The sequence below is a fragment of the Rhinatrema bivittatum genome, chromosome 15 (assembly GCF_901001135.1).
Source record: "Rhinatrema bivittatum chromosome 15, aRhiBiv1.1, whole genome shotgun sequence".
NCBI classification, from domain to species: Eukaryota; Metazoa; Chordata; class Amphibia; order Gymnophiona; family Rhinatrematidae; genus Rhinatrema; species Rhinatrema bivittatum.
This window is the reverse complement of record NC_042629.1, coordinates 40,110,046-40,131,040: the sequence shown is the minus strand read 5'-3', so window position 1 is coordinate 40,131,040 and position 20,995 is coordinate 40,110,046. Positions and strand designations below refer to the sequence as shown.

The window sequence follows — 20,995 nt, the reverse complement described above, 5'->3', positions numbered from 1 at the left end:
CAGACAAAGTCCTAGATGATAAATTAAAAATTATGTTAGAGTCTATTGCCATGGATCTTGTTGTTGTCGAGTCCGGGTGGTACGTTGAGGGGCCTGAGGGCGCCCCCGAGATCTGGAACCCCGAGTGTTGTGGGGTATCTGTCCCGAATCTAAAAAAGAAGTGGCAATCGAAGCATATTGTCCAGATGAAGAGGGTACAGAGGAAGCGGAATGCACTTGAACTGGCATGGCTACGTCTTCTCCCGAGGAATCGTCCGAGGAAGATTGAGCGAAGGTCACAGTCTTTTTCTGAACACGGTTCGGGTTCATCCATATGTATACGTAACCCTTGGTGTAATCCGTACTGTCCCTCTGAAACTTGCTGTACTTGACCGCCTTCAATTCTTTCCTAAATTTCTCTAGATTTACATTAAATTCAGTGCGTTGCTGCTCAAAAGCTTCCAATGAAGTAGCACCAGTTCGAATCGCTTGAATACTTGTATCCACCTCGGTTTTCAAGGGAATGATCAACTCTTTAGTAGTTTCGATTATCAGTAACATGAGGTCGAAGGAACATTTATTTAAAATTTTGTTCCAACGTTCAATGAATATAGGGTTATCGGCATGAAGTCTTGGTTCCTTCTGAACACGTAAACCACGAGGAATCCTTCTGGCTCTACAATATTCCGTCAAGGTTGAAGAGTGTAATTCAGCACGAGTTAAGCGTTTTTGTGTATTGATAGTGTCTGTCCAAGTCACGGTGGGAAAATCCTCAGCTGAGTCTGTAAAAAATGGGGTGTCAGCTAAGACAGCCTGGAAAGCCTCATCCGAGTAGCTGAAACATATCACATAATCAAAAGTATTCATATAGGAAGGGATAGGATTGTTGATAATGTGACCATGTGCACGTTAGGTGATTACAACGCGGAGATAAAAACCAGGACTTGTGGACTGGAGACCATGTAGTTGTTCTGCAGCAGAGATGCATAGTTCTGCTGCTTGAGGTTCCCGAACAGGTCCAGTTTCCAGCATAACTACAATTTTCTTTAGATCAAATTCATGTTAATATATCTAAGAAATATTCATTATGAATATCCTTATAAAAAAACAAAACAGACCTGTTTTTGGCTGATAAGGACAAAGCTGTGCACCTTTGCCCTAGGAGGAGATTTTTATGTGATAGCTTCCAATGACAGCTACTAATGTTAACAAAAAAGGCATTTCCATCTGCTTCTGACTAGTCAATTTTGTCTCCACAGTTTTAGTGGCCTTGCAATGTATGATTGATATGAGAGAGGCAGTGCCACCGTGTGGCCAGCGCACTTGCTCTAAATACAAAATACTGCAACATTACCAGGTCTTAGCATTAGATGGCACCATCCATCCAAAAATTCTGTCTTACTCTTTATTAGCCTTAGATATTGCCTTTCTCCCCCCCTCGAAAAGGAACCCAAAGCTGTTTACAGAAACAAGAGAATAAGGGAAATTGTTCACTGAGATGAATATGAACTGTAGTTTCTGCACTCCACAAAAGAATAGTAGTTATGTATGCTGGTCTACCAGTAAAAAAGAAGGGAAGACATATTTTACTTAGACAAAATATGTATAGTTGTGTACAAACGTTTAGGCACGCCTAGTCAGATTGTATGTTTCAATGAATCTCTAAGTGAAAGGATGCTGACATAACTTATATATGATACAAAATTAAACATCAATTAGTCAGCAAAATAAAAAAAAGTCTCGGTGGTACAATTAAACAATTTAAATCCCAAAAGTATTTAAATATATATGTAGGACTACCATTTCATAAACCATACAATAAGGGCCAAATTTTTAAAGGTGCGCGCCGGCATAGATTTGTTCGCGCAACCCGGCGCAAACAAATCTACGCCCGATTTTATAACATGCGAGTGCTGCCGCGTGCATGTTATAAAATCCAGGGTCAGCGCGCGCAAGGGGGTGCACAATTGTGCAACTTGCGTGTGCCAAGCCGCACAACCTTCCTTCTGCCACTCCCCACCTTCCCCTCCTTTCCCCTACCTAACCCACCCCCCAGCCCTATCTTAAAAAAAAAACCCCATACCTTTGTTGAAGAAGTTACGCCTGCCTCCCAGCAGGTGTAGCTTACGCGCGCCGGCCGTTGGCTGGCCCGCGATCCCAGGCACAGCGGCAAATGGCTTAGTTCTTAATCCATTTAAACTTGTATAGTCATTGTCCAAACAAATGGTAGTGAGCAAAAAATGAAAAATCTAAACACAAGAAAACACTTATCTTGCAAATTTATTCTTGAAACCATGTTGCATAACTATCTGCCTCAGGTGGATTTTTCTTCCAATGAAATGCTCATGTGTGGACCGACCAGCTGACTTATGTGCTTAAAAGTCTCTAAAAGACATGGAGGAAAAACGCTGAGTTTAAGGAAAGAGGAAATGTCAGTCACGCTAATGCTAAATCAAAGAATACCAGTCTACAAACTCATTGAGCCCCGCAGGAATCACAGTATGCAAGGAAAAAATCCAAAATTGTTCACACTTGTTTAATAGCATTTGTTCATCACCACCCAGATGCTTGGGACAAAGTTGTTCCAATACTGTTCATCTCAAATACTGAAAAGATTGTGAGTACTGAAAGCAATGAGATACCATAGAAGCTGTCATCTTCAAGGTGTTAATACAGCTCTAGTGTTCTATCAGTCTTACTCTAATGCTCCTTTTAGTACGACCTATGTAAATCAATTAACAGGGGAATTCTATCAAATACAGTATATTGCCCTCTGTAAGGAACAGTTTGTAGTAGATTTAAATCTAACCATCCAGCCTGTTTGCGATTGTGTCTGCTCCGTGCCTGACAAAGTGAAAGCACACACGGGGCAATGGCCACATAGCTGATATCAATGGGTTGTAGGTGGCTAGCCATGTGGCCATTGCCCCGTGTGTGCTTTCACTTTGTTGGGCATGATGTGGACACATCCGCAGTCGCAGTTGTCCAAAGTACTTTCTTCCAAAACATTTCAAACTTATCAAGTTTTTGTTTTGCATACATTAGATGATGACTTTTGTGATGGGGTTGTAGAAAAGGTTTCCTTTTGACAACTCTCCCATGGAGATCATTGTGTAACTAATGCTATACTGTAGATAGTGTCCGCTAAACTTTTCAGCAAATCTCTGGGTTCTGTTTTGCAGATCTGACCAGTTTTCGGGAAGTTCTAGCATAGAATTTTTTTGGTCTTCCAGATCTTGCCTTGACTTCGGCAATTCCATGAAACTTATATTTCTTCACACTGTTTCTGACAGTTGAAATTGCTAGCAGGAAGTGTAGGGAGATCGTTTTATTACCTTCCCCTGCTTTGTAAGAGTGAATTGTCTTTATTTTCAAATGCTCAGACAGCTGCTTTGAGGAGCCCCTGGTTGTTGAAAGTAAACAGAACATCAATTGCAATCTGAGAGGTTAGAAGGGTCAGAGTGTTTGTTCAACTATAGAATTGTCATCTTCTGACTAACTAAATGCCTAATAAGTCAATCAATTGTTTGGGCCTTATTAGTAAATTAAAAAAAAAAAGTAGTAATGAATCAACTGGAAGGGCATCCAAACTTTTTCTTATATCATATTCACTTTTTTTTATTATTTTCAATCTCTTAAAATCAGTAAATAATTTTGCATTAAAAATTGAAGAAAGGCATCATATTATACTGTACCATGTAGAGATTTGTGGGTAGATATTCAAAGGCCAGGTGGATAAGTAACTTAACCAGATTTAGCTTATCCGGCTAAATTCCAAGGATATTTAGCAGCATGGATAGTTACAAGGATACAAAATGCTACTTAGTTGGAAAAATGTTATCTGGCTAAGTCTAGATGTGCTCAATAGCAGGTCTAGACTTTGCCAGCTTAAAGAATGTTCTTCAGAGTTCTTGTGGACATAAAGCTTTATGTAAAAAAATCCTTCAATTACAGTATTAATGTCCTATGAAATCTTTTAAAACTGTTTAAAATAGTCACCTACACTATATCTTAAAGCATCACCATAAATGTCATAACTCACTGTTGAAGCCCAACATGCTGGTAAGCGAAGTCACACTTTTAATCTCTGCATTCATTCTTGAGAAACATCAATAGCTCATTATTAAATAAATACTATCTAATTAATGGTCTTTAAATAGCAGATCATCCTGTAAGCCTGCCAAACAGAAAATTTGTTAAACATAAGGACCAGCAGGGCCAGCCTAGTGACTTAATGGTAATGCTGCGTGGTTGCATGTGGAGAACCCAGGTTCAATTTTTGGGACCAGCTTCTTCCCCCTGGGCTAGCAGGGACTTGGGTATGTTGCAGAGCCCCCTGAGTGCGGTGGAGGGTGCCTCAGAGTCTAATCCATTGCTTAATGACGATATGTAGAGACCAGACTTCGGGTCCCCATTAGACAGTTTCAGGAGGTAGCTGCTGTTCATTGCCTTTGGCTGAGGACTGTGGCTATAGTTGGATGATGATATAAATCGGAGGGGCGAACCCGCCTGAGTTAGTTGCAAATTAAGTTGCATGGCCCTGTCACCCTGGAAAGGTCAGCACCAATTGAGATGTAAATCCAAAGGAGCAAGAGGAAACTGTGGGGTCTAATTAACCCCCCCCCCCCCCAAAAAAAAAACCCCAAAAAAACCCAAAACCAAGCATAGATGAAAGCTTTATAAGTTAAAACTAACAGCTTCAAACATTGGTTAGCCTTCTAAGAGGTGTCATCCCTATCTCCAACTACCTCACTGATCCCTTCAAAGCAAGTCACCTATGGAAGATCTCCACCCCACGGTGAGCTTGCAGGTCAGCGGATGCAATCTGTAAGTACATTTTCAAAGGGGACATACCCTGCAAAGTTTCCTTTTGAAAATGAAGGGCCATTGGGGGCTTACACTCACAGTTTTAGCTCTGCTTTTAATCATGTGATTTGTATAGTTTTCTAGCCATTGACAGTATGGCCATTCAAAGGACAATTTACTAAAGTGCATTAAAGAAAATACACTTTAACATGCGTTTTTAATGCCCTTTAGCGCCCTCCCCCAAGACTAAGAATTTGCTAATGAGTATTAAACCCTTACTGAATTCTGCATTTGCAGTAATGTCTGTTCCTTAACGTGCAGGGCAAAGGGGAGCCTCGCATAAAGCCAGTGCCATTTTGAATTCTGGCACTGGTTTGGCAGCGACAGTTGGACCTTGCTCTTAATCAGGGAGACATAAGGCTGGCCTCAGATAAGATGAGTGTCTGAGGTAGGGCGTTTCTACTGTTGGGGGGGGGGGGGGAAATATCCTTTTCTGTGGGGGAGGTCAGGCAGGGTTTATAGGCAGGGGGGCAGAGTTTGCTAACCAGGGGGGGTCATTTATCAAAATGCGATAAGGTGTTTTCGCATGCATTAAGGGCTTATCGCATGCGATGCAAATTCAGAAAATAGGAGGCTGGGTTAGCCTGTCTGTGAAGGGCTATTGCACAGCCATAATGCTGATTTTAACTACACCTCTTTGAATTGTGTTAGGCTGTGTGGTAAGGTTTCATTGCCCTTTGCGATGTCTCCTGTAAGGCCTATTTCAGGTGAATTGAATTGTCCAGAACTCAGAGAGAGAGAGAGAGAGAGAGAGAGAGAGAGAGACTGGCCATAATGTCATGGCCCATAGGTACGTATTTGTATCCCTATGGTAGGCCCACCTAGTAACTCGAGGTGGGGATTAGGTAAGAGTGTAGGGGGTTAGGGGCCACTTTGACATTGTACATGACACCTACGAACAGAACAGTGGTCTCATGAAGATTTGATGACCTTTGGAGTGAGGAAACTCACTTCAAGATGAGATTTGGGCAAGGTTCTCGCAACCTAGCTTGATGGACCCTCTACCTGGGTAACATCAAGCTAGGTTGAGAGAACATTGCCCAAATCTCATCTTGGAGTGAGTGAGTGAGGGGGAGGAAAAGGAAGGTATGTACTAAGGGAGAGCAACTTTGGGGGAGGGGAGTCATTCAGAGCTATGTGCCCCATTTGTGATACTGGCCCAGTGGAGGGGAGGAGGCCCAAGAATATTCTGATATTGTAAGGTTAAGGTAAAGTTAACTATACCTCTTCACGTGTAGTTAACTTTTGAAGGTTTAACACTGACTGCAAAATTTATCGTGATCTGCGTTAATCCATTAAAATATTGATGAGCTGCTTTGCATGTATTTGCATGTGATGCAACTCATTAATTTTTCACGTGCATTGCACTGAATTTTGCTATGTTATCGCACCTCGGTAACTAGGCTCCAAACTTTGCCAGGTTCGGAGTACTGTAAACCATCATTTTGCACCTCCTTATCTGTTTACCACCCACATGTGAGCGCAGGTCTAGGAGGAGTCAGCTGCTTGGCATGATGGGGCAGTTTCCCCACAGCATGCCTAAGGAAATGAAACAAATAATTACCAAGGTTGCTGGTTTATCACATCAAGTAGCCAGTGTGGACTGCGAGATCAATGTTCTTATAAAATAAAACAGTGATTAAATCTGAAAATTCCCTAATTTGTGTCAATTATGATATCTTTGCTCATGGCACTCTTCCTCTCCAGGCCTCTATACCCTCTATTTTTCCTTTATTTCATCGTAATATCTAACAGTGGAGAGTATCAAATTGTTTAATCTCCTCTGCATTCGCTACTTATCACTAAAGAATTTTGCTGATTTTTTTTTTCTAGAGAGTGGTCCCACTGATTATTTCAAGCTAAAAGGTACAGTATAGCAGCCTCCTTGTTTTTCTTCTGCCTTTCTTTGACTTGTTCGTGCACATCCAGCGCTTACAGTAATAACCTTTTTCTTTTTTGTGAATTAACTATCTGAACCCAGAATTGATGCTAATCTTAAATCCACCCCCTAGGCATAATAAATCACTTTCCAGTCCTGCCTAACTGCCCAGTTCTGGCCGTTTCTAAACACAGTTCTGATGACATGCAGAAGAGAAGCAACAGAGGTAGAAAGTGGAGAGCAAGAAGAGAGGTGAATGAAAGGGAGAACAAGAGCAGCAGAGGGGAAGTAAAAAGGAGGAGAGCAGGAAAGAGGAGGAAAGGTGATGGGGGAGGAAGGGCAGGTGGGAAAAGATGGGAAGAGGGCATAATAAAAAGATCTGCAAAAGGAAGAGGTAGAGCAGGAGAAAGGAGGGAAAGGGAAGAAGCAGCAAGAGGAGGGATGAGAGGTGAAGAGGAGCAGTAACAGAGCAAGGTGAGAGAAAGCAAAAAAGGAACTGGGTCAAAAAAGGGAAGGGAGAGATCAAAGTCAAAGGAGAGAAAGGGGTAAGAACAAATGGAGGAGGAAAGGAAATAAATTAAAGGGAAGGAGTAAGGCAGTGGTCAAAGAGAGGAATCAAGGGATAGAGCCATGTGGAAAGAAGAGGAAGCAAGTGGCTCAGCCCAACCTATTGAGGAGAATGAATCAGTCTGCTATTGCCATGGAACCTTGGTAGAAGAGGGAAATGGAGGGTTGGAGGAAGGGGGTACGCAAGAGTTTTGGAGGGAGAAGGAAAGGTTAGAAAGAAGGGAATTATCAAGCTTGACAGCTTATCCCATTCTCCAGAATCCCTTGCTACAGCACTGACAACAAAATGTGGCAATGGCACAGAAAGATGCACACCAGTCCCACATGCAGAAAAGGCAAAGGACTGTGCCATGATTATGGGCAGGACATTTGGATATATTGCTTCGGCTTGCATCCTTTAGTACTCTGTCTAGAAATACTTCTAGCTCTGGCTCTGCCACTCCTCTGGGCATAGCTGTCATTTTGAATGATATGTCTGGGCAATCAAACAGTTTAGTGTTGGTCACACAGAAATGTAGCGATTGGCAACGACACCCGGCCTCCACCAAGGTCATAGGAAAGCACGCAATTTGGCATACATGAAGGAGTTCCCCAGCCTCCTTCCTAGGTTTTCAAAAGCTGTGGGTCTTCATATTCATACGGTATCAACATATTTTCATGAAATATCAGCACATAACATCTGATATGATGAATCATGACCCAGGCTGGCACTGGTGTTCAATGTATAGCTGCTACAAGGCAGACTTAGATGGTGAAGTGAGATAACATGGTGCCTGAAATGAAGGCTGTGGGGATAAATTGCCAAGGTTTACACAACACTTCCCATATAATCCAGTCTTTCTCCCCTTTCAATTCCAGCCTTTGACAATATAGGCTCAGCTTACCTAATACATGAAATGTCCTCCACAGGCAAAGCACCATTGCACTGAGACACACATTTCACATGCCTTTGCAGCAAGGCCGAAGGAGGAACTTTGTGGAACATCTATTTTATGTGTAGCCCAGAATCTTCTTCCCTGGATTTCTTTTGAGTCCTTGCTTCCTCTTCAAATTTTGGTCACCAAGATGGAACTGAAGGGTTCAATGCAGTGGAAATCTTCCTTCAGGGTTAATTCAGTGTATGCTTGGTCACTCATGTTACTTCACATTTAGAACACACTGAAATAACACTACATTAGCATCAAATCCACATTTCAGAGCACTGCATTGGTAACAGGCCTGAAAGAGTAACCTTTTCGCCATTGCAGATCATTCTGAGCAAGTACTTTGGCTATTTTCTTTGAGTCAGCCTGATCCAATAATGCATCCTGTGCAGACCTTTTGCTTACACATAGGTGCTACTAAGTGATAGTGTTTGGACTCTCCCTCTCTCAGATCTATGAGTACAATTTCCATGATAAAATTCATATTTTGAACAGGTCAGAAACTAAACTTCTGTCTGTCATTTGGTAGCAGGTAGTGCTACCACAGAACCATAGGTTGTACCTTCTCATCATCTCCTGAATAAAAAGAGCATCTTTTTTTTAATCACCAGTAAGGGTAAGGACTCATTGCGTCTTCTGACCATGAAGAGTTGTTCCCTGCCTGCCAAGGAAACTAGGGATGTGAATCGTTTTTTGACGATTTAAAATATCGTCCGATATATTTTAAATCGTCAAAAATCGTTAGAGCCGCGATACAATAACAATTCCCCCAATTTATCGTTAAAAAATCGTAAATCGGGGGAAGAGGGAGGGCGGGAAAACCGGCACACTAAAACAACCCTAAAACCCACCCCGACCCTTTAAAATAAATCCCCCACCCTCCCGAACCCCCCCAAAATGCCTTAAATTACCTGGGGTCCAGAGGAAGGGTCCCGGTGTGATCTTTTACTCTCGGACCTCCGGTGCTTGTAGAAATGGCGCTGGCGCTACCTTTGCCTTGTCATATGACAGGTCAAAGGTAGCGCCAGCGCCATTTTGTTTTTGTCCCCCAAGGTCAGGAGCATAGGAGATCGCTCCCGGACCCCCGCTGGACCCCCAGGGACTTTTGGCCAGCTTGGGGGGGGGCCTCCTGACCCCCACAAGACTTGCCAAAAGTCCAGCGGGGGTCCGGAACGACCTCCTGCAGTCGAATTGTGTTGTCTATGGCCGGCGCCATTTTGCGCAAATTGGTGGCGCAAAATGGTGCCGGCCGTAGACAACACGATTCGACTGCAGGAGGTCGTTCCGGACCCCCGCTGGATTTTTGGCAAGTCTTGTGGGGGTCAGGAGGCCCCCCCAAGCTGGCCAAACGTCCCTGGGGGTCCAGCGGGGGTCCGGGAGCGATCTCCTACGCTCCTGACCTCGGGGGACAAAAACAAAATGGCGCCGGCGCTACCTTTGACCTGTCATATGACAAGGCAAAGGTAGCGCCGGCACCATTTCTACAAGCACCGGAGGTCCGAGAGTAAAAGATCACACCGGGACCCTTCCTCTGGACCCCAGGTAATTTAAGGCATTTTGGGGGGGTTCGGGAGGGTGGGGGATTTATTTTAAAGGGTCGGGGTGGGTTTTAGGGTTGTTTTAGTGTGCCGGTTTTCGATTTACACGATTTTCATGATATTTAAAAAACCCAAACGGCGACGATCCGATTCCCTCCCCCTCCCAGCCGAAATCGATCGTTAAGACGATCGATCACACGATTCACATCTCTAAAGGAAACCTGTAGAGTAATACATTTTATATCTTTGCCATCAACCCTCCCCATATACATCCTAGGATAAAAATATTACCCTCACAACACTGCCTAACCTAAGAATGATTCAGTAGTACTCTCAAACCTCAGGTCACCCATACACAAAAACAGAACACCAATTACTTCAACAAGAAGGGCAAGAAATAGCAAAAGTGATTGCAAAATGAGATTCCCTGCTACTTTTTGCTAGGCTACTCTCAGGCTGAAACTGGCTATCTGCCAGCAGATGGAGCCAAAGGCTTACAGACCTGTTGGCTGGAGATGAATTATTAGGATAGGCATGCTTGGAGAGAAGGCGATCAGTGCTTGGTTATAGCAGTATCAGGAAATCACCTACAGAGGATTAAAGGGAGATGATGCCTTCATAGAATGCTTTCCATGACTTGGCAGAGACATTCTATTGAAGGCTTGGCTTAGGTATATTGATGGTTGATCTTTTACATAGTCCTGCAGATTGCCCATCCCACAAACCTGACTGTAGACATGAACATCTTCTAAATAGGTTTGTCAACATTTTGACAAACCTGGAAAAAATTTGAAGCTTCAGTGAACAATTTTTTTTTAAAGGAATACTTAGTGGATTTTGTCAGATTATCAGATTCACTTTGGATTTTGTTTTTACATTTCCACCATATCTAGGGTTGCCAAATGTCCAGATTTTCTCCTGATAGTACAGAATTTCAAGGTACTGTCCAGAAGCTAGATGGAGGGCTAAAATGTCTGGAAATTGTCTGATTGTAACCCTCCATCAAGCGCAGCTGTTTCATATTTACACCTCCTAACACAACCTGAAGACACTGTGATTTAACTCCACAGACAACAATGCTGCTACAGGTCCTGAAAGTTGCCTGTGTATGCATGAAGTTGCTATAATTTCCTTGCTCTAATCACAGCTGCTGGCACATACCCTCCTGCCCATGGCCCAAGTTCAGAAAAAAGTTCAGCAGCAATATCTACCCTCCCACTCATCGCTCAACAATAAAAAGACCCGTTGAGCTGCTGACATCTTCCCTCCCGCCCATGGTGCAACAAAAAGAGGTTCAGCATGGCAGCCAACACCTCTCCTGCCTGCACCAAACAAGAAAAGTCCCTGCGGAACCACCAATGTCTCACCTCCAGTCCATGAACAGGACTTCAGCACTTCTCCTCCCTCCTGCAGTGCAACAAATAAATGCCATCAGTTCAGTGCCTCATTTCCCGCCGTGTGGCACAACAAGAGTCCCAGTGTGTGTGTGCATGCTTAAAACTGGGGCAGTCTATGAATGCGAGAGAGCTTGGGGGGGAAAGAGTATATGAGTGTGAGAGACCTTGAAGGGAGTGAGCCTGTGAGTATGAGAGAGCTTGGGAAAGAACCTGTGAGTGTGAGAGAGCCTGTGGGGGAAGGGAGTGAGAACCAACGAGTATGAGGAGTGTGTCTGTGTGAGAGAGGGAGAGCACCAGTGAGTGTGAGAGAACCTGTGTGTGTGTGTGTGTGTGTGTGTGTAGGCCAGAGTTTGCGTGTGTGAGAGAGTGAGCATATAAGAGAGAGCTTGCGGTTGTGTGAGAGCATATATGTTTAAGTGTGTGTGTGTGTATATCAGAGGAGTGTGCATGAGAGTGTATTTGTGATAGAGAGAATGAACATCTTAGGGAGTGTATGAGAGAGAGGATAAAATGTACAGCTTCCCCCTCCCCCACTAATACATGACAATCTAAGGGTGACTGGAAATCAAAAGTTCCCAGGTTTAGAGAGTAAGGAATATGTTTTACCCCATTTGTTTGAATTATTGGACTTTGATATGTCTGCTCTTTTGAGATATTGGTGTTTGGTAAATTTTTTAAAATTTTGAATATGAGTTAATAATTGAATGTTCTATTCATCGGCTCTTTTGAAATATTTATGAACCATATTGAAACTTTTATGAACCATATTGAAATATTGTTTTGCTATTAATATGTTTTATATTTCTTGGTTTTACTGTTTCTTTTATGAGGAACAGTGATGTTTCTGTTCTTCCATTCTTCCACTATATATAGGGACTTCATTTTCATTTTTTTTTTAATTGGATGCCCTTCAAGGTGCTCTGCTCAAACAAATGGTAATGGAACCCATGAGGGAAGGTATGATCCTCGATCTAGTGCTCACTAATGGGGATAATGTCTCTGATGTTCGGGAGGGGTTCACCTGAGCAATAGTGATCATCAGACAGTATGGTTCGATATCGCAAATAGGATACAGAGAAGTCATACCAAGACTAAAGTTTTGAATTTGACAAATACAGACTTTATCAAAATGAAGCTGTTCCTGGAGGAAGAACTGGAAGACTGAGAGAAAATGGGTGAGATGGAACAGTGGGACAAATTAAAAGGAGCTATTACAAAGGCAACAAATCTATATATTAGGAAAGTAAAGAAGAGTAAGATGAAAAAGAAACCGATATGGTTCTTTAAGGAGCTGGCTTAAACAATTAAGGCAAAAAGAACAGCATTCAAGAAGTTTAAAGGATCCCAAAAAAGGGAACACAAGGAAGAATATCTGTTAAAAATAAGGGAGACGAAGAAAGAAATCAGGAAACCAAAAAGTCAAGCAGAAGAAAGAATTGCCAAAGAGGTAAAGAGAGGAAACAAAACGTTTTTTCAGATATAACAGAGAAAGAAGGGAGGCCCGAAGTGGTATAGTGAAATTGAAAGGTGACAAGGAACAATGTGTGGAGAGAGATGAAGAAATGGTGGAAATATTAAACAAATACTTCAGTTTCTGTGTTCACTAAAGACCTTGGAGAAGGACCTTTGCTGGTTGACAAGACTGTAGATGGGGTTGGGGTAGATAAAACTCTGTTTACAGAAGAGAATGTATGGGAAGAGCTAGTAAAACTGAAAGTGGACAAGGCCGTGGGGCCGGATGAGTTTCATCCCAGGATACTGAGGGGAGCTCAGAGATGTGCTGGCGGGTCCACTGAAGGACCTGTTCCAATAGATCCCTGGGAACAGGAGTGGTATTGAGTGATTGGAGAAGGGAAGTGGTGGTTCCGCTTCACAAGAGTGGGAGCAGAAAGGAGGCTAGAAATTACAGGCCAGTTAGCCTCACCTCGATGGTGGGGAAATTAATGGAGACTCTGCTGAAGGAAAAGATAGAGAACTATCTACAGTCAGGATTGCTGGACCTGAGGCAACATGGATTCACTAAAGAACTGGATCGAGGAATAGCGCTCAATGTGATCTACTTGGATTTCAGCAAAACTCTTCATACGGTCCCACATAGGAGGCTTGTGAATAAAATGAGAAGCTTGGGAGTGAGCACCAAGGGTGGTGGCCTGAACTACGAACTGGTTGACAGATAGAAGACAGCGTGTAATGGTAAATGGAGCCTACTCTGAAGAGAGAACAGTGTTAAGCGGAGTGCCACAGGGATCGATGGGACTTGTTCTGTTCAATATCTTTGAGAGTGACATTGTGGAAGGGTTAGAAGATAAAGTTTGTCTGTTTGCAGATGATACCAAGATCTGTAACAGAGTGGACAAACCAGAAGGAGTAGAGATAATTGAGACATGCTTTAAAGACGCTTGAACAGTGGTTGAAGATATGGCAACTGGGATTCAATGCCAAGAAGTGCAGAGTCATGCATCTGGAGTGCATTAGTCCAAAAGAGCTGTATGAGATGGTGGGAAAAGGGCTGTTGTACACAGAACAAGAGAGGGACCTTGGGGTGATCAAAAAACGGCAAAGCAATGTGACAAGACGATAGCTAAAGCCAAAAGAATGCTGGGCTGCATAGAGAGAGGAATAAACAGTAAGAAAATGTAGGTGATAATCCCCTTGTACAGGTCCTTGGTGAGGCCTCACCTGGAGTACTGAATTCAGTTCTGGAGACCGTATCTCAAAAGGGACAGAGACAGGATGGAGGCAGTCCAGAGAAGGGCAACCAAAATGGTGGGGGGTCTCCATCAAATTACTTATGAGGAGAAGTTGAAGGACCCAAATATGTATACCCTGGAGAAGAGGAGGTATAGGGGAGATATGATACAGACTGTCAAATACCTGAAAGGTTTTAATGATGCACAATCGACAAACCTTTTCCGTTGGAAAGAAAACAGTAGAACCTAGGGGTCACAAAATGAAACTCCAGGGAGGATGACTCAGAAGCAACATCAGGAAATATTTCTTCAGGAAGAGGGTGGTAGATGCCTGGAATGCCCTTCCGAAGGAGGTGGTGGAGACAAAAACAGTGAAAGATTTCAAAGGGGCATGGGATAAACACTGTGGATCCCTAAAGGTTAGAGGATGGAAATGAAGAAAAGAGTGCATGGTGGGGAAACTTGCTGGTGTGGCGGTTACTACCCTTAACCAATAAACCTTCATATTGTTGATGCAGCTCCATTATTGCTCTCTGTTTTAACGGCAGGGGGAAAAGAGGAAAAGGGGAATTAGATTCAGACAGCAACCAACAAGGACACTGAATTTTGAAGTCTGGGGGTAACTTGCTGATGCAACTGTTACTACCCTTAACCAATAAGCCTGATACTTTTGATGCACTCCCAACATTGCTCTCTGCTTCAATGGCAAGAGGTAATGGGGAATTGGACTCAGACAGCAACCAACAAAGACCCTGACTTTGATGGTCTGGAAAACTGATAAGTGACAAGTATTTTTGATTATTCTTCAAATCAAGTGTATGTTTTCCTAATGGTGGCGGTTGCAGTTATTAAGTAATTGCAATTTTCCTGACTCTTCTAATGGAATGTTATTGGTATTATGTTGTACCTCGCTTAGGGTCTCAGTCCCTAACCATATCTGATAGGCCTCCCTATCAGATATGGGGTCAAACCAAAATGTTCTGTGAAGTTTGAACCAAGTTGATATCTGTGAGGTTCAAATTTGACTTTGAATTATTCGTGCCTCTCTAAACCTAACTACATTTTTATTACAGTTTGACTGATCCCAGTTTCCTGTTTCCCATTATGTGGCAAGTAATGCACTCTGGGCCCTATAATTCTCTTTCTTTTAGGAAAAAAATCATTGACTTCAATAAATTGTGTGCTTTCAGAAACTAGGAAAAGACAAATCACTTTGAAATAGGAAATACGAGAGTCTGTTGTTCATTTCATACTCTCTGTATCAGAATTCCATGACCTTCCAGTTAAATGCTTAAGTTACCATAAGAAAATCTTTCGTACAGGTAGTAGCTCATCAAAAAACCATCAGGAGAATAGAGAAAAAGCAAAAAATACTTGTGTGTTTTTAGTACTAGTGAGAACAAAGCCACTTACACTAGTAAAGCATGCTTTATCTGCAGAAATGGGCATTTAAAACATTTGCCCACTTGACCTTCCCTATATGAGTAAAGGGCCTGTATGTGCAGACTTTTACCTGCAGTTTGTTGTTATGGGTAGGGTTTGGAATTTCACGTATATGCCCACATTTTTAAAAGTATGCACTTAATTCCTCTCCCCCCCCAAAAAAAAACTTATTATGGGTTTGCATTAGCAGATATAACTGCATGCTGATATTTTTAGTGGGATAATTTTCAAAGGGTAACATGAACACATTTTATACCATTTGCAAAGTTGGTGTAAAGTGTATGAATAAAATGTACCAGCAGATTTTACACCAATGCAGGCAGTTATAAAATTACCCCTTAAATTTCATCACCCACCCCCCCCCCCCCCCCCAAAATGCAGTATTTCCTTACCCAGTTACCTAATCCAACCTCTGCTGAATAATTAATTATTAAGGGGTCTAGAGAGGTACTTTAATTGCTGTCTCTTAAAGAGCCATTAAGTAACTGGAAACTGTGAGAAAAGAGAAACATTGGGATCATGACCTTAACAGAACTGGAGAGAGATTGGCAGCTCAGGATAGTAGACTATGGACAGGAGGGTTCATAGCCAGCATTGAAAAGACAGGTAAAATGGACAAATGCAGATTCTGCAGAACAGAACCGGAAACAATTACATGGCTATGATGTGCTGATGACAGAAGGCCTACATATAGAAATGCACCACAAGGTAGCATGGCTTATTCATTGGAAGCTGTGTAAACATTATAACATCAAAGGGGCATGGGATAAACACTGTGGATCCCTAAAACTAGACGATGGAAATGAAGAAAAGAGGACATGGGGGTAACTTGCTAGTATGGCAGTTGCTACCCTTAACCAAAAAGCCTACATACTGCTAATGTAACTCCATCAGTGCTCTCTTCCTCAGCGCAGGGGAAAAGGGGAATGAGATTCAGACAACAACCAACGAGAGCCCCGACGTTTACAGTCTAGGGAAACAAACATGGGGGTAACTTGCTGGTGCAGCGGTTGCTACCCTTTACCAATAAGCCAACATACTGTTAACACAATTCCATCATTGCTCTCTGCTTCAACAGCTAAGGGTTACAGGGAATTGAATTCAGACAGTAACCAATGAGAGCCCTGACTGTTACAGTTTGGGAAACTGATAAGCATGGGGGTAACTGCACAGCGCGGCAGATACCACCATAACTTTACTGGGCAGACTAGATGGACCATTTGGTCCTTTCTGCCATAATTTCTATGTTTCTATGATATACCAAACAAACATTGGGAGCACAATCCTAACAGAATAGAAGAAAATAAGTTGTGATCACCTGGGACATTACTATACCCAGAGACAGGAAGATCAATGCGTGAAAACCAGATATTGTGGTGAAGGAGAACTCAAAAACAGCATTGCTGATAGAGATGTCAGTACCCATTGATTATTCTTTGGATCATATGGAGAAAGCAAAGATCCTTAAGTGCCAAGAGATGCAATCAAAGTCCACGAAAATGTGGCAGAAGGATACAGCCAATTATATTGGGTGCCACTGGCCTGATTAAGAATTTCCAAGCACATCTAGCCTGTGAAAATTACTCCATGAACTCCAGAAGGAAGCTCTCTTTGCCACAATGCACTTACTAAGAAGAGCATTAGCAGTAAATTCAGGAGACTGAAATCATCCCCAACATGCCGTGGCATAGGAATATAGTTGATTCCTGTCAAGGTATGTGCAAAACAAACCCATTTGGGGAAACTACCCCCAGAGAGTGACGATAGCATGATAACATGGGTCATTCCGAAAACAGGAAACAGCTTGAGGTCCTAAAACCTCATACAGTATAATGATAAAGGAGAAAAACACTAGAACAGCAATGCTAATAGAAATGTCACTGCCAAGAGACTATTCTGTGCTACATACAGAGAGAATATCATCAAGAACCAAAAGATGCATCGGAGACCAGGGAAATGTGGCCACAAAGATGCAGAAATAGTCCCAGTTGGCTTAGGTGCCCACTGCCTGATTAAAAAGGACTTCCAAACGCATCTTGATCTGTTCTCTGTTACATGACACCAGAGTGCCAGAAGGGAAATTTTGTTTGTCACGATGCAGGAAAATGAACAGTAAATCTGAGAGATTGGGGTCATAGGCTTAAGAAGAAGATTGATTCCCGTCATGCTATGTGCAAAAACAAATAAATTTTGAGACACTACCCCAAGAAAAAACATTTGATATTTAGTTAGCCTCCTTTTGCTGATGGATTTTTTTTTTTTTGGGTATGACCATCTCTTGATGTGCACAACAAAGGATGGGGAAGGAAGGAGCAGCTGTCTGCAGCCATTTGAAACTTCAGTAAAACTGAAGAGTCATGGAGGCAGGGAAAATGGCAGTATATACTGTAGTTGCACTCTGTCAAGAAGCAATCATGAATGTGTACAAGGAGTATGCATGGGAAACGTTGTATTCGATTTGGTTCTTGTTTTTCTGGGGGGTTGGGGGAGGGGTTTGTTGCATTTTTAAAAATTTTGTTATGGGGTAAATGGTCTTTTACAGGTGTACGCAATCATGGAACTATGATTTTATGCACATTAGGAGGATAATTTTCAGTAGTGTGCATAATTAAGTGCACGTACAAGTCAGTGTGTCTAAAGTTATGCTTATATTTTATTAATTGTGCAGAGATTTTCACACAGTTTATAAAATACCACATTTCTTCACCCCAAAAATATACACACATGTATCAGTACATGCAAAACTTTGTTGCAAATATATTATAAAAGTATATGCATATAATTTATGCATACAATAATTGTAATGTCTGCATAATAACTTCCAGCATATGCACAGAAGCAAGTATTTTATAAAGCTTGATGATTTTTGCACCTACTTCTCTTATGAAAATCCTAACCTGTGTGTGTTCTTCCACGCACCAGTTTGCTGACATCTCCACCTCTTGACCCAGACCCAATAGCAGTTCACCCACACCCTCTACCACTTGCCCCAGACTTCCCTTCTACACCCAGAAACTGCAGAGAAATGAGTCGTCATATTTAATTTCGTCATATTTAATTTCCCATGCATACTCCTTGTACACATTATGAACCCTCATTGCAAGTCTTTAAAAAACATCTCAAAACATGGCTGTTTTTAAAAGCCTTCCCACCTGACCCTTAACCTGCCCGAACACATCACATCACACCCCCCTCCGCATGCATCTCTCCCTCCTTTTCTCCCTCCCCTGACACTCCCACCCTCCCTTCTTCCCCCCCCCGACCCCCCCCACCCTTCTCTTTCCTCCCTCCAATCAACCCTGATACCTAAATTATTTTATCAACAAGTCATAATGTATATGTTATATGCTATAATTTTATTTTTCCATGTATTTCTGTTACAATTGTTAGCATGTTATAATTGTTATCATGTTATAATGTAAAATAGGGCAGAACTCGCCCTATTCTCTCAGTTACCTGGAAACCGATGTGATATCTCGATTGAATGTCGGTATATAAAATAAATAAATAAATAATTTCAACCACTGGAATAGCAGGTGTAAAAGCATCTATGCATATTTGATGACCTATGCATGTACTCCACTTCTAAAATATGTGGGTGTGCATACTTTCTGACACCTGTCCTGGAAAGCACCCTCTTTTTTCCTCTGTACTGCTCCGTAGACAGCAGAAGTGTACACATACTTACAGCCTTCTGAAAATTCATGTGGCATACACAAACGCTGCCTATAGGTATACATGCTGATTTTATGTGCACATGCTCTTTGAAAATGTACCCCAGAGATTTATGCGCATAAAGCAACAAAACAAAATGAATGCACATTCCTAATGTGTACAACTTTTAGGCAGAAAATATCCATGTACCTGCTTGGAGCTTGAGAGCAATGGGTAAGCTTCTGGTGTTTCACAGTCAATTTGGGTAAAATTAGGTTAAGAGAGGTCTTGGACCTAAAAGGCTCAGGTACAATTTAGGCAACAACCCAGGCTAGAACAGGAAAACATTTCCAGGCAAAGCAAAGGCCGAATGCAGGAAGAGGGCCTCAGGGGAAAAGTCCCAGGATTCTTTTGTGCCAGTGCTGTATCCCTGTTAGCTCGGGGTTTAAATATGGTGGATTATCAAGGGTGCTCCCTTCTCAGAAACAATGAGAACACACTAGGTGGTCCTAATCCTTCTTGGGCCAGACATTGAATAAACGCTGGCTTTGCAGTGTTTCTATTGCTCCTGCAGTTCTTCCTGCTAGAGTCCTGGGCTGCTGTCTCCGAGGTTGCTGGTTTGAAACATGGAATGTGACAGCTGATAAAAGCCACACAGTCCATCTACATCACCCATTCAGCTTTACAATACCTTCCACTCCCTCAGAGATCCTCTGTGCTTGTTCCATGAATTCTGATAATGTCCTGCTGATCACAGGAAGAAGAGGAAACTATGAATTTTAGGCAGACCTGTTTTGAGTTCATGGAAATTCATACAAATACCTCCCTGAGATTTAGTTTTCTAGAAAAAAAAGTTTAGGTTTAAAAAACACTTTTGGAAGAGACTGAAGTGTAAATAAAATTTGTGATTATCTAAACTAGCTAGCCTGAAGACCAACAAGTCTCTGCAAACAATAATGTGGTTTCAATTGCCACCATATTTGCAAATGTATTTGCCGTTCTAAGTAATTAAAGTTTGATTCATGCAGATGGGTAAGTAAATTACTCCCCCCCCCCCCCCCTCCAATATTTCAGCATGCCTGCATAGGTAAGCAGCTAATAGGGATGATCAGTCATTACAAAACAGATGTCTCCTGTCAACTATAAAGGTTGTAAAATTCATGTAATTAGCAAAACTTCCTTGTAGGGAACAAGATGGTAAATGAGACAAAGGCAGTTGTGATCCAGGCCTATTTAGGCCCAACCTAAACTCTGTGTTTTCAAGGCCTCGTTATTAGGCTTTCTGCTGAGTTTAGCAAGGCATCATATGACTACTCTGTGCATTAATGGCACTAAACTACTTGATTTGTGCCTAAGCATTTCATGAGGGAGAGGGAAACCGTGAGTTAATCATGGTAAAAATGCTCAAAAAAAACCTATGGAAAATAAGCTAAACTGGTGAATGGAGCTCCTTTTTATTTTACAATGTCCACATTCCTAGCAGCTTTAAATATCATTTGGAAAGAAGCAGCATGCTAAAACTTCCTAGCGGATTTACATTGGAAGACTAAAAGTAAGAAATATTCATCCACTGGCTGCGCCTAGTGGCAGAAGTGCTAGAAGAGTCACAGAAGATCAGAAATGACATACAAATTATAGAAAATGGCTAATAAGGGAAAATAAATGCAAAAATGAATGGTTTCAAAGACAGGCTTGACAAAGCTGTTGATGTAGCAGATCCACATGTATAAGAGCAAATGCATTTTTTAGTATCATTTATCAGTGCAGTACATGCAAACACATTGACATGTTTAGTCACATGCAATATGTACATACATGTTTATTACACTCTATACACACTTGCATGTAGTCCAGCCCAGATTTCCCACTAAGTTGTGTAGGCAGATGCCTAGGAATGCAGGACTGAAGGGAGCACTTCTTCTTTGTCCTGGAAACCCTTTTTTGATCGTAGTTGGACAGTCGCCCACCCTTTTAAAGGCTCAGGGCTGGTGGCATTAACATTATATAATACAACCAGCCACCAGCTTGCCCCCCTGCACCATAGAGAAAGCATCACCAG

At 42.1% G+C, this 20,995-nt stretch overlaps 1 protein-coding gene across 4 annotated transcripts in view; it reads left to right on the top strand.

The window, feature by feature from the left end:
* Positions 1-20,995, top strand: part of LSAMP (limbic system associated membrane protein) — a 1,673,925-nt gene that overhangs the window by 1,636,520 nt on the left and 16,410 nt on the right. For 2 of the 4 annotated variants that reach the window (XM_029577931.1, XM_029577928.1), the window contains one exon: positions 6,679-6,711. The exons of the other annotated variants lie outside the window; for them this stretch is intronic. In XM_029577931.1, coding sequence (XP_029433791.1) covers positions 6,679-6,711 — 33 coding nt within the window. The remainder of the gene's footprint in view (positions 1-6,678; positions 6,712-20,995) is intronic. 4 annotated transcript variants of the gene reach the window in all.